This window comes from Esox lucius, chromosome 21, assembly GCF_011004845.1.
Source record: "Esox lucius isolate fEsoLuc1 chromosome 21, fEsoLuc1.pri, whole genome shotgun sequence".
Taxonomy (NCBI): domain Eukaryota; kingdom Metazoa; phylum Chordata; class Actinopteri; order Esociformes; family Esocidae; genus Esox; species Esox lucius.
The window spans coordinates 25,431,619-25,445,142 of NC_047589.1; the positions used below are offsets into that span (position 1 = coordinate 25,431,619).

General features: G+C 45.4%; 2 protein-coding genes across 5 annotated transcripts in view; one reads left to right on the top strand and one right to left on the bottom strand.

Annotated features, from left to right (window-relative positions):
- pan3 (poly(A) specific ribonuclease subunit PAN3) overlaps window positions 1-13,524 on the bottom strand; it is a 17,445-nt gene continuing 3,921 nt past the window's right edge. For 3 of the 4 annotated variants that reach the window (XM_029116125.2, XM_029116127.2, XM_029116126.2), the window contains 13 exons: window positions 11,876-12,108; window positions 11,629-11,733; window positions 10,406-10,463; window positions 9,210-9,371; window positions 9,001-9,117; window positions 7,398-7,499; window positions 4,683-4,848; window positions 2,991-3,078; window positions 2,711-2,850; window positions 2,496-2,625; window positions 841-905; window positions 589-727; window positions 327-467 (listed from right to left, as the gene is read on the bottom strand). In XM_029116125.2, coding sequence (XP_028971958.1) covers window positions 327-467; window positions 589-727; window positions 841-905; window positions 2,496-2,625; window positions 2,711-2,850; window positions 2,991-3,078; window positions 4,683-4,848; window positions 7,398-7,499; window positions 9,001-9,117; window positions 9,210-9,371; window positions 10,406-10,463; window positions 11,629-11,733; window positions 11,876-12,108 — 1,646 coding nt within the window. Of the gene's footprint in view, window positions 468-588; window positions 728-840; window positions 906-2,495; window positions 2,626-2,710; window positions 2,851-2,990; window positions 3,079-4,682; window positions 4,849-7,397; window positions 7,500-9,000; window positions 9,118-9,209; window positions 9,372-10,405; window positions 10,464-11,628; window positions 11,734-11,875; window positions 12,109-13,524 lie in introns of all 4 variants that reach the window. The other variant, XM_034289307.1, reaches the window with a different exon arrangement.
- flt3 (fms related receptor tyrosine kinase 3) overlaps window positions 13,397-13,524 on the top strand; it is a 24,713-nt gene continuing 24,585 nt past the window's right edge. Inside the window, exon 1 of the mRNA XM_029116122.2 lies at window positions 13,397-13,466. The gene's annotated coding sequence lies outside the window, so the exon portion shown is untranslated. The remainder of the gene's footprint in view (window positions 13,467-13,524) is intronic.

Below are 13,524 nucleotides of genomic sequence, written 5' to 3' on the forward strand. Positions count from 1 at the left end.
TTTTTTTTTTAGTATTCGTTTTGTTCCCAAAGTCTAAAAAAAATTCATCCTTCCTCATCCTTGTTATCATCATCATCGTCACAGCTTCCGTTTTTTCCGTAATTTATTTGTCCAGCTGCAGGGTTTTAGGAAAAACTAAAAAAATAACCTTTAGAAAAGCCTTCCTGGTTTTCAAGACAGTGTATGTGACTGAGGTCCAGCAAGTCCCACCCCCCTGCCTTTCTCGCCACGCTGATGATGTCATCAATATGCACCCGGTCCTCCGCTGTAGTGCAATAATGTGCTGTCCAGTTCAGGCAGTCTCAGCCTGCTGCCAGCAGTGGGCGCTACACGGGGCCTGTGGCAGCCTGCTGCAGCTCCTGGAAGGTGCTCTCAAAGCAGCGCTTCAGGTCGGAGTAGGTGACCACCAGGACACTCTTCTCATCACGAGACACCAGGCTGATCTTCTCAGGCACGCCCGCGTCCAGCTACACAGAGGGAGGGAAGGGAGGTGAGGACTGGTGGACATGGAGAGCTGAGCACAGAGTAGATTAAGGGACAGAATTAGAGGAATCAAATGGAGAGAGAGGGGGAGAGAGCGAGACATACTTTGTTGAGACAGGACACGATGTGGCTGAGGTCTATCCAGGGGGTCCCAGCCTCCGTCACCTGGTGGAATAGGTGGTCCCTGAAGAGCTTCAACAGGTAGCGGTCGCCTGTCTCGGACCACGTATGATCCTTCTGAAACCTGACAGGCAGACAGGCAGACCGTTAGACACCCAATTGGAACAGGTGGTCAGAAGTCTGAAACAACAGGTCAATGTTCTCCATCCCCTTCAGACAAAGTGTTAGTGATCTTACTCCGGCCTCTCGTTGATGGTGCCCAGCTTGGCCAGCAGACGGAAGAGACGGCCATTCTGCACCTCCTACAACAGCAAAAACAGCACTTAAACCAAATGTTCACCATAGACCCACACCACAAGAAGCCAAATGAAACACTGCATCCATACTGGAAGTAGGTGGCAGTATTAGTTACATGAATACACTGGACTAGAATAGAAACAGGTCACCAAACACCAATAACACACAAATTACCGCCTACAAGACACACACACAGACAGTCGGACGGACGCGGACGGGCGGACGGGGACGGACAGGGACGGACAGGGACGGACAGGGACGGACAGGGACGGACAGGCGGACAGGCGGACAGGCGGACAGGGACGGACAGGCGGACAGGGACGGACAGGCGGACAGGGACGGACAGGCGGACAGGGACGGGCGGACCCGTGACATACAGACAGGAAGAGCTGTGTGGATAAAACACAGCCAGAAATAGCACTGACAACGTGGAAGGCTCCGATAGACATGACATCCCTTCCCTTAAACCCCCTTTACATTGGGAAGAGACGTCACAGGGGACCAGACAACCACTCTGCTTTTCCTTCATGTTGTTATTCTGTCCGCTACCACGCCAATGACGGAAATGTTAACATGCACCCCTTTCATGTGCATTCTGGCCAGGACACATTCTGTAGCAATTCTAAGAGGACGTTAATATCAACGGGACAATCCAGTGGATGGAAAACCAGCCACTAGTGACTAGAGTCTCACAGGGCTGGTGGTACTAGCTACTCATTAACATTATAACACCAGATCAATGAGCGGGGTGCTGCTGCACTTCTAATTACGTGCAGGTATTTTGCATCCTGGTGTGGAGTCGAATGTTAAGCAAACTAGCCAGCTATGCAAAGATGAGGAACACAGAGTTGGGTCAGAAAGTCTGCAACAGCGTTTGAAATAAGATTATTCTAACTAGCTTCTCTCTAATGTCAGTTGTCTTGCTATTGGCAATGACCTGGGTTTGAATTAAGCATTTATATTTTGTATGCAGTTCGATGTTAGCTATTAAATCAACTGGTTGACCATGTTGCTTTTTGGGGATGTTTCAGTACTTTAAGTCAATGTTATGGTTGTCACCTAGTTCATTATTTAAAGACAGTGTGAAATACAGCCGCTTTTGACTACGGCTGCATTTATTCCAAGCAGCCATCATGTCGGCTGCCAAAGATAAAAACCGAGCAGTTCGCTGCAAGCACGTCTTTCTCGCCGCTTTCAGACATGTGAAATGTGTGCGAAAAAAACCAACCCAAATAGCATGGCGGAATCTGCAGGTTTCAGGCTATGTATGAAACGATTCAGACACACAACCAAAATGTTGAGATCAACAGGAAACGGTCCTTTCAGCAAAATAGCTCATACCGGACATAAACACTTGCTCACTACCGGGGTATCTAAGCCAGAAGGGACAGTGTGAATTTCACACCTCAGCCTGAGGTCAGAGGCAGCCTGGACCCTGAACGGGAAGGCAGAGCCTTTACAGGGACTGTGGCCCAAAATAAAACCAGTGATGCACATTCACACCTTCCTCACCCCCATTCCTATGATCATCTCAGAGGTGGACGCACGTCGCACAGACATACACAGAGTGTGTGTGTGTGTGTGTGTTGACTTACCTTAGCCAGGTCCTCCTCGATGACATCATTCCTCATCTGTGATGCATCCAGTTGTGTGTAGAACCGAGCTCCGATCATCGGCATGATGTCATTAACACTGCGTAACCGCGACTGCTCAGTCAACAGATAGCTGCACACAGGGGAAAAAAGGTGTGTGTGTGAGTGCACGCGCAAACAGTGTGCGAGTGCACGTGCAAACAGTGTGTTTGTCTTACAGGATGAGGTTCTTGAGGTCTGATGAGTAATTGATTGACACCAGCTCCATGGCCTTCTGCAGGTTCTCTCTCTGAATGCCAGCCAGAGAGTTACACGCCAGGGCCAACACCACCTTGCCCAGGGAGATCAGGTCCGCTTGCTACACACACAAACACGCACACACACAAACAAACGTTTGTACAGCTACCCTCATGGGGAGCAGAAAATACAAATTGCACCCTGTTAACCTAAGGTCTAAGACTGGGCCAGAGCTGGGCTGTGTTGAGACGGGGGGTGTACCTGGTACTGAGGCATCAGGGCCAGATGGTTGGTCTGACTGCTGTCAAAGGTTAAGACATCAAACACTCCGACACAGTTCACCCGTAACCTGTGGGGACAAAAACACATGCCAAGTGGATGAGTGTGAGTGTTTATAAGGGGGTGTATGTGGGTGTTTAAGGGGGTGTGTGTGTGTGTGTATATAAGGGGGTGTATGTTGAAGTGTGTGTATGTGTGTGTGGTGTCAGTATGTGTGACATCTCCCTATACTACCGTCTGAGAAAAGGAAGCCAGGATTAATATGGGGCTTCTGCTTTCACTGTCATTTACAGTAAATAACTAGACATTTACATTAGAGCAGTGGTCACCAACCTTTTCAAGCCTAAGATCCCAAGTCCAAATGTAAACCAAGATCTACCACTTGCAAAAAATTATGAAACGAGGCCACAATGTAGCTTGACATTCTTTGTTGCCCGTTAGTCACTACAAAAATACTTTTGTATTAACTGCATCTTAATTCTAATAAATGTTTAGTACGAAAATGTGTTATTAATCCATATGGAATGTGCATTTCTCTCCGGCGCGTTCTGCGAAGATCACGGGTCAGTATCATCAACGTCATCTTTGCAGCCGACACAAAAAAAACATTTGTTTATTAATAAACAATTAAAACGTCTCATTGAAATATTTTACATATTCATAATCATTACTTTTGCCGGTTCTTTGAGACAGCTTTTAGGTGCCGTTTACATGAACCACTCCATCAGAACCGAAAACACAGAGAGAGCTCTTCATATGTAAACTATAGGCTATTTGATTGGACAGCCTCTCCCTCCCCTAGACACCATTTACTGCACACAATAGGCTCACACATGGTGCATTTTAAATTAATAAATAATAATGGATACATATATATACATACATACATACATACATACACACACACATACACATATATATATATATATATATATACACACACACATATATATATATATATAATTTTTTTCCTCTGATTTTGAAAACTCTTCGCGATCGACTTAAAATGCTTCCAAGATAGACTTGTCGGTGACTCGTGCATCAGAGCCATTCAGCAGACGCTCCGAGCAACACACAACAGGGAGTGAATACATATCCAACCCCGCAATGTAGGAATCAAACCCAAAACTGCCCTTGCAAGCGAACATCCACCAAACGTCCGAGTCTGCAAACATTGGTTTAGATGTTCTCCAGCAGGTCGCCTACTAACTTGCTCACAATCAAGCAAGAAGCCCTTCAAATGAAAACAGAAGTGGCAGCGTTGAACTGGTTTGAGGTCTGGCTACGCCACCCCGCACCATTCCGCATCATCTGTCTGCAAGGTGGGAATGAAGGTAGGGGAAAACGGCTTGAAACTTTTTGGGGTTTTTGAAATCACAAGGTGTTTACAGAATCTTGGACGGTACCAGCTTACATCATACAATGACCAGATGATGGAGGAATCCACAATATTTCTGCAAACAAATTCTGCATCGTTTCAATGAGGAACAGAAAGCCTTGCGTAGCGGTTCTGTATGCTGAAACAGAAACAGGAAGTACTAACTTTATTAGCCCATTATAGTACATCTCGCAACAGCGACCGCCAGAATTCTAGACGTTTCTGACAACGCAGCTCTTCACGCCGCCACTAAACCCCTCCCACCCTTATGAGGGCCCCTACAGCGCGGCGGTTACCTGGTCTTGCCGGTTATGAGGATCTTGCTGGGGTCCATAACCCGGCAGGCCAGGCCGGCGGTGTGGATGGTTCTGAGGGCCGAGCTCAGCTGGACGATGTAGGCCCAGATCAGGGACTCGGGGAGGAGACCAGCGTGCTGCCGCGGTGGAGGGGGCTCGTGCTGTCCTGCAGACAGACACACCAACGCGCGCACGCGTTAACACAACGGGTCAATTGCTGGAAAAAGTCAGGCCATAGGGACAGTGGGGGGGGCGTGGGGCCCTGTTGGAGAAGTTATAGCCTCCTGCACAAGGAAGACCAGGTGGCCTAGAAGCATTTCATCAGAGTTTTACATTTTCAAAGACAGCATGTACTTTGGAACAGAGCATTTTCATCAGAGTTTTACATTTTCAGTGGCACTAACGTATCTAGATGAAGCATGGATTCTGGGGTATTCCCAGCCTCTGGGGCACTAGACAAGGCTAATACAGGACGGTCAATATCATTATTAGTGATCCGCCTTCGGAGAACCACTGACAAGGGCGGTAGAACAAGAAAACGCAAAATCAGATTATAATGTCATTTTCATTAATGTAGGAAAACGGCATCAGAGTGGAAATCCAATGGCAACAGGGGGCACCGATTTTCACTTGTCATATTCGAATGAACACTTTGTTACTCTGATGTTCGTATTGACTGAAATAATGCGGCCAAAAGCGGAAAACGAAAACGCAGTGTGGGATTGCATTTGAATGAATGTTCACTTCCATAGGAAGCAAGCTTTATTAGGAAAATAAAAAGCCAACATCAATGAGGTCCTCCGCACGAGGAAGCCACATCCTCAAACCATATATCCAGGTATTCAAAGGATGACACCTTCCCAGTGGATAAGCCACCAGATGTGACAAAGGTAACTGTATTTTGCAGAGTACTAGCATGCACTGGTAAATGTCATGCATTTTAACATCAAGTAAACAGCGGCTATCAAATTCACTGAACTGTCAGGAAGTAACATCTCCAGTAGATATTGGGCGCCTGCCAAGACAGACTCAAGCTAACATCACAGTGTAAATTGCAGTCATGTGTTTAGAAAAACAACTGTTTTGCGTGTGTTTATGACTGATAGTGTGTTTGTGTGTGCTTGGGGGAGGGGGCGTTAAACAACAAGGTTTCTGGGGTGCGGCATAACCACGGGAGCAGCAAACGGCAGTTAAGTTACAGATATAATGCAAACAATCCTGCCTCAAATATTTGTGCCTTACCGACTGTGGTTCTGAACGGCCGCTCACCAACGTCTAAATGTAGCATGTAAACCCAATAATGGCTGAACTAAGTGTGTGAGTGTTCTAGGGTGGCCCCATAATCCAACCCGGTACCTCAGGTAAAGGATGAAGAACAGGGAAGCACCTTAAGGATTGGGTTGATAAGAATACAGTTGTTCATCACTGATGCAGACATGCGCCGACGTAAAAGTAAGAAGTGTTTTTTGAACAAATGCCGATTAAAATAAAATTAAAGTCACACAAAAAGTGATCTTGTATTTGTTTCAGTAACAAAATTCACAAAAATGAGCACAATGAGAGAAAAAGGAATAAGTTGTATGATAATAAAAACTAAGACATTCTTTGTGACTGTCCATTAGACAAAGCCCAGACATAAATGCAGTAAATAAGGTATTGGGCTTCCTCAACCCACTGGCAACAGGGAATAAACAAGGAAAGATTTTGGCAGCCAATTAGATGCCTGAATAAAAGCGCTATCAGTCAAAATAATAGGCCACTTTAAAGCATTTTTCCAATTAACAACTCATTTGTTTGGCCTCCAATATAGTCATACAGATTGCAGGCCAATATAAATCGGCACATGCCTAGCAAATAACACATTAAATGCCAAGATACATATATTTAAGTTTAAAATCATCCTAGCCTAAACTCACCGTTAATTGCAAAAACACACAATTGCATCAGTTTGTATTCCAACTAATATGAAATATACAAGTGTGAACTACTGTCTTAAGCAGTGGTTTCCCACAAGGGAAACTGTCCCCAGGGGACCTGAGAACACTCATGACAACATAGGCTACCTGGTAAAATTAACATTAGGGGTCCTCTGAGCAGAACAAAAGGGGTTACGTGAAATACAAGACACCCAAAACGGCACCCTCATTTCAAACAAACTAAATTCATCTAGTTCTCAGCATTCCAGAACTTTCATGAGCCTTCGCGGTCGCTCCTGCTTAAAACAATGGGCCTCGGGTCACTGATGAGACCAAACTGGTCAGAGTGGTTACACAAGTGGAAGACTTTTGCCCAGGGAGGTTTCACTTCCTCTCCTTGTGCCCCTCCAACAGCATGGCTAACAGCTACGACACCTGTCTCAGGATCGCTTTCAACCACAACTTCCCCCGGAGTCTTCGGCTAAAAGCGCACACACGCGTAGCAACACACGCGCACACACCTGCCAGCGCCGGTGCAACAGACTCTCTCCACCACTCAGAACCCATCGGCCATCCGGTGGGGGAGGGGGGGCTGCAGCGGTATAAGACAGACGCTCAGCCAGACACATCCACACTCAAAAGTGCGGATCCCCAGCTAGTTCACTCTGCATGCACGTGCACACACGAGGTCACAAGGTCAAGTTTAAAGCGGGCGCAGGTGAAAGGTGTGAGGACCAAGGGAACTGGGGGATGGTGGGGGGGCCTGAGGGATGAGTTGTGTCACAGGGGAAAGACTCACCCCACTTCCTCTTGGTGAAATAGGAGTCGGTGGTGGGGTCATTGAAGTGCCGGCTGAACATGGTCTCTGCCCCGGCATGGAAGTCATAGGAAAACACCAACGCTGACAGAGACACACAGTTACTATTGGGAGTACAGGTTTATTATAATTATTATTATTATTATTATTATTATATCCCTGTTTGACACAGTTACTATGGGGAATACAGGTTTATTATTATATCCCTGTTTGACACAGTTCCTATGGGGAATACAGGTTTATTATTATTATTATTATTATATCCCTGTTTGACACAGTTACTATGGGGAATACAGGTTTATTATTATATCCCTGTTTGACACAGTTACTATGGGGAATACAGGTTTATTATTATTATTATTATATCCCTGTTTGACACAGTTACTATGGGGAATACAGGTTTATTATTATATCCCTGTTTGACACAGTTACTATGGGGAATACAGGTTTATTATTATATCCCTGTTTGACACAGTTACTATGGGGAATACAGGTTTATTATTATTATTATTATTATATCCCTGTTTGACACAGTTACTATGGGGAATACAGGTTTATTATTATATCCCTGTTTGACACAGTTACTATGGGGAATACAGGTTTATTATTATTATTATTATATCCCTGTTTGACACAGTTACTATGGGGAATACAGGTTTATTATTATTATTATTATTATTATATCCCTGTTTGACACAGTTCCTATGGGGAATACAGGTTCATTATTATTATATCCCTGTTTGACACAGTTCCTATGGGGAATACAGGTTTATTATTATATCCCTGTTTGACACAGTTCCTATGGGGAATACAGGTTTATTATTATTATATCCCTGTTTGACAGTTCCTATGGGGAATACAGGTTTATTATTATTATATCCCTGTTTGACAGTTACTATGGGGAATACACGGTTTTATTATTATTATAACCCTGTTTGACACAGTTACTATGGGGAATACAGGTTTATTATTATTATTATTATTATTATTATTATTATTATTATTATTATTATTATTATTATTATTATTATATCCCTGTTTGACACAGTTCCTATGGGGAATACAGGTTTATTTTTATTATTATATCCCTGTTTGACACAGTTCCTATGGGGAATACAGGTTTATTATTATTATATCCCTGTTTGACACAGTTCCTATGGGGAATACAGGTTTATTATTATTATATCCCTGTTTGACAGTTACTATGGGGAATACACGGTTTTATTATTATTATAACCCTGTTTGACACAGTTACTATGGGGAATACAGGTTTATTATTATTATTATTATATCCCTGTTTGACACAGTTCCTATGGGGAATACAGGTTTATTATTATATCCCTGTTTGACACAGTTCCTATGGGGAATACAGGTTTATTATTATTATTATTATTATATCCCTGTTTGACACAGTTCCTATGGGGAATACAGGTTTATTATTATATCCCTTTTTGACGATTCCCAGAATAGGAAGGAATAGGCAGAATTTTGTTCTAAACTCTCATCATGGACACCGACGGACAGAAAGCCCCAAGTCAACAGTGACACAGACAGTGAGGTTGCCGTGGATACGTCCTGTACTCACAGTGGTCTCCAAAGGCCTTGGTGGTGAACACCTCCCTCAGGGAGACTGAGTTTGAGTGCTGGATCTTCTTCCACATGTCCACCAGCATCATGCACTTGGTGTTCACCAACCTGAAACCTGCGCACGCGCACAGACAAAGTATGACTACCCAATATTCCTTCAAATTTAAAAGGAAAACACACCATAAAACGAGCGTGTTGGTTCGTTACCATGTATCCTCCTCAGGCAGTAAGGCAGATCATCTTTGCTGTTGACAGCTTTGTAGCAGGAAGTGATGTAGCTGAAGTTGCTGGTCTTCTGCAGGCGGCTGGGAGGGGGGAGGGGCTCCAGCGGGAACAGGCTGTGGTAACTGTCCACCTCTGACGGAACACCTGACATACATTCACACAGAGACACACGATGTAAAGACCCAGGTTCCGTTAGAAAATGAAACCACAAACATACCGTCAGACAAATGTCCACCACAGAGAACATGGCAACAATGAAAGGGGAAAAGGGGTACTTGTCATTTTGGACACGAAGGCCCGATAAAGACTTCCACATCTGGACCAGCCCCCACAGAACCAGAGAGACACGGGGAGCTGCAGCAATGAGGGCCCGGGAAGCATTGGTTTAACTACCACCCTCCAGGACAGAACCAGTTCATCACAGCCACAGGGATTCCACCTAGAGACCTATCAGTAACTGATCAGGTGAACCAGGTGCTAGGCTACCTATGGCCAAGCTGATCAATACGCCAATGGATGTCAGGGCAGATTACAGCAACGCGAAGTGAATCACTGGCAGCGTCGAGGCAGCAAGAAGACTGGTCCCGGTTACCGCTCCACATTTAACCAGTTAACGCTTCTATAACAACAGCAGCACTGCAGTTCTAATTAAGTCCTTCCCCCTCGGCCACGGAGTCCTCCAGCCTCCCATCCGAGGCGCGGGGGGGCGTCAAAGCGGGAGGGGCGCACTCAGAACCGTTTGCATCGTCCATTAGCTGACGGAGACCACAGGGACGACACCAACATCAAGGACAGACAGTGACGTAAGCAGGGGCGGTGTTCTGGTTTCTCTTTCCTTCAGCTTCCCAGATACTCGTCGGTACAAACCGAGAATGTGGAGATCGGCTTGGTGCTACGAGGGAGGATGGCGCTGACCACAAACTTTAACCTCATAGGTTTAAAAAAAATTAAAAATAAATCCACATTTATCATGCTTTCAAATGCGTATGCACAAAAATCTGTTGTGAGCCGTTATTTCATGAGGCATAAACAGTATTTTGCACCCATAGCTCTAATCTGATTATTTGTATTGTTCTAGCAGGAGTGGAGAGCCTGAGCCATGTTTACAAAGGCATCCCTGACAGCCCAATATCAGCCCACCCCCACGTGGTTTCAGGCCATTAGGGAGAGGATGTTACCTGGGTTCTCCGACTGGTCGATCTGAGCCATGGTGATCAGATGCCTGTTTATCAGCTCCTACAGGAAACCACAGGAAATGACACCATATATCAACACAGGCAATAACAGAACAGGGAGTAGATGGTTAACCAGCCCTATGCTTTTATTTTATCATCACATATTACAGAACGATTGTAGATTAGATAACAGATAACAGGGAAAGTAATATCATGAATAAGGATAAATAAATGAAATCTCTCATCTCATCTCCATCCGCTTATTCGGTATTGGGGGACAGCAGCTCCAGCAGGGGACCCCAAACTTCCCTTTCCCGAGCCTCATTTGCCAGCTCTGACTGGGGGATCCCAAGGCGTTCCCAAACCAGTGTCGAAATATAATCTCTCCACTTAGTCCTGGGTCTACCCTGAGGTCTGCTCCAAGCTGGACGTGCCTGGAACACCTCCCTAGGGAGACGTCCTGGGGGCATCCTTACCAGATGCCCGAACCACCTCAACTGGCTCCTTTCGATGCAAAGGAGCAGCGGCTCTACTCAGAGTTCCTTACGGATAGCTGAGCTTCTCCCCCTATCCCTAAGGGAGAAGCCAGCTACCCTTCTGAGAAAACCCATTTCAGCCACTTGTACTCGCGATCTAGTCCTTTCAGTCATGACCCAGTCTTCATGACCATAGGTGAGGGTAGGAAAGAAAATTGACCGGTATATCGAGAGCTTTGCCTTCCGGCTCAGCTCTCTTTTCGTGACAACGGTGCGGTAAAGCAAATGCAATACTGCCCCGCTGCTCCAATTCTCCGGCCAATCTCCCGCTCCATTGTCCCCTCACTCGTGAACAAGACCCCGAGACACTTGAACGCCTTTACTCGGGGTAACGCCTTATTCCCTACCCAGGGGGAGGCACTCCAATCGGTTTCCTGCTGAGAACCATGACCTCAGATTTAAATATAAAATTAAGTATATATATTTTTTATTATTTTATTTCATTTACTTATCCTTATTCATGATATGACTTTCTCTGTCATCTAATTGAGAATCGCTCTGTATTAAGTTGACATTTTCATGCTAACTCTGTTTCCATACATTGTACTGTAAGTGTTTGATTAACAATAAAAAAAAATATATTTATATATAATTTCTTTTTATAAAAACAACACTAGATGTTTTGCATGTCTCCGATCTTCAAACTACACCAAATATTAAATCGAGGGAGCGTGAGTGAAGCCGGCCTACCTGTCGGAGTTCATCGGCCATGAAGAAGGACGGAGCGTTGGCTTTGGGCTGCATGTAAGCCACATGGGGGGCAGTGGGAGGGTAGATGTGGTAGGTCGGAAACACCTGCACAGAACACCCATTTAGCCACCACACTTCCTGTTCACCAAGACACCGAAAAGGAACAGCCCCTAGCGACGAGGCAGACGGAGGGTACCGTGGCGCCGTCTGTACGGGCAGGCTCAAAGCAGACGGAAGGGGAACGTACCATCCCGGCCATGGGGGCGGGGCTGTTGTCGGTGTAGAAGTAGGTGGTCCCCCCCACCGTCTCCTTCTGGATGATGTGGGCCCCTTGGTCCGACACGCTGGTGGGCACCATGTAGTTGGCCTGGTTGGGGTTGTTGGGGTTTGGGGTGTGGCTGCGCCGGCGTGGGGCAGGGGACGTATGGGGGGTGATTTTAGGGGAGTGGAGGGGGGAGGACCCTGCAGAGAGAGACATCCCTGTGTGTGTGGGGGGGGTGGGGTGGGGGGGGGGGTTACCCACAAGGATACGGGTCAGACAGAGTTCTTTAGACTACTTCAACACATTGTTCCCGGGGGCAAATTCATCGTCGGAGACTCGCTTGAATAAACACACGGTTTCTCTGAAGTGCAAAACAATGTTGACACCAAACTCTGGAGTTCAAATTCACTCAGAATGACACTGCCCAATTCCTAGACGACTGGAACACCGGTCCAGCAGTACAAAATGTAGCCACCAGTTACACCACAAGCTCCTGGTGTGCCTATTGGGCAACATCTTTCTAAGAATCAAAGAGACATTAGTAATTCGCACACTGTTTTGACTTATACACTGTTGTTTAGGGTTCTGAGCACCACCCAGGAAAGCATTGCCCTCAACCGTTGCATGATGGTCATTCCCTGCACGCCACAGTCTCCTGAAACTAGAAATAAACAACGTGCTGGTGTTTCCTAGCCATTCGTAGGAGAAGGCAAAATGCTACTAAACTTAATGATTCCTTATTCCACTTCTGATTTACAACGACTTCTGATTTCTGTCAAACCTTGGGACCTACTCAAAATCAAAAGCATTTTATCCTGCAGTTAATTAGACAGACAAAGGGCATGCTGAATAATTTAGTAGTCCTACTTTTTCCAAGCATACTTTCTTAATAAGCACCCCAAAGATCCAAGTGTTATTCACACAAGCATTATTGCACCATTTCTTTACAAGGTCCTCAAAATAAAGTTATCTAAAATAAAAGCCTGTTGGGGCTAAGGCCAGACGATTCATCGAATTGAGCACTACACTGACACAGTCAACACACGAGGCAACAGGCACACCTCTGCCCATTATCGGTCTCTCTGGCGGGGTCTCCATGGAAACCATGGCACACAAGTGCCGGTTGACACAAACACAGGACTCGTTATTCACAGGAAACCAAACAAATTTGTGTTTTGTGTTTTTTTTGGGGGTATTTTGAAAGTTCACTCATTTTTAACCAGACATTCAAGTATTCTGAAATGTATATGGTTCTGCTTTTTCTATTTCTGATTTGTATTTTCAAAACAATGGGCAACTAAAAACCAACCAAGATCCCACTACCTGACTGGGAGGAAACTGTCGGCTAAGTTTGTTTGTACTGCACACTACATCATGAGTTTGAGAAAACTAACCAGAAACACAAGCAAAAAGGTAATATAAACACCAACTGCTGACATTTACTCCCCCATTCCATCAGTGGGTTGTGTGCGTCTCCCATCTAGTTAAGGGGAAGTTGGTTTGGACAAGAGCATCTGCTGATTTCCTCAAACGTAATGTCAATGAGCCGGCCGAAGGAGAAACAGCCCAGACAACGGTAAAGTACATTTAAATATAAATTTCACTACACATTCCGGGCTGTGGAGAACTTGTTT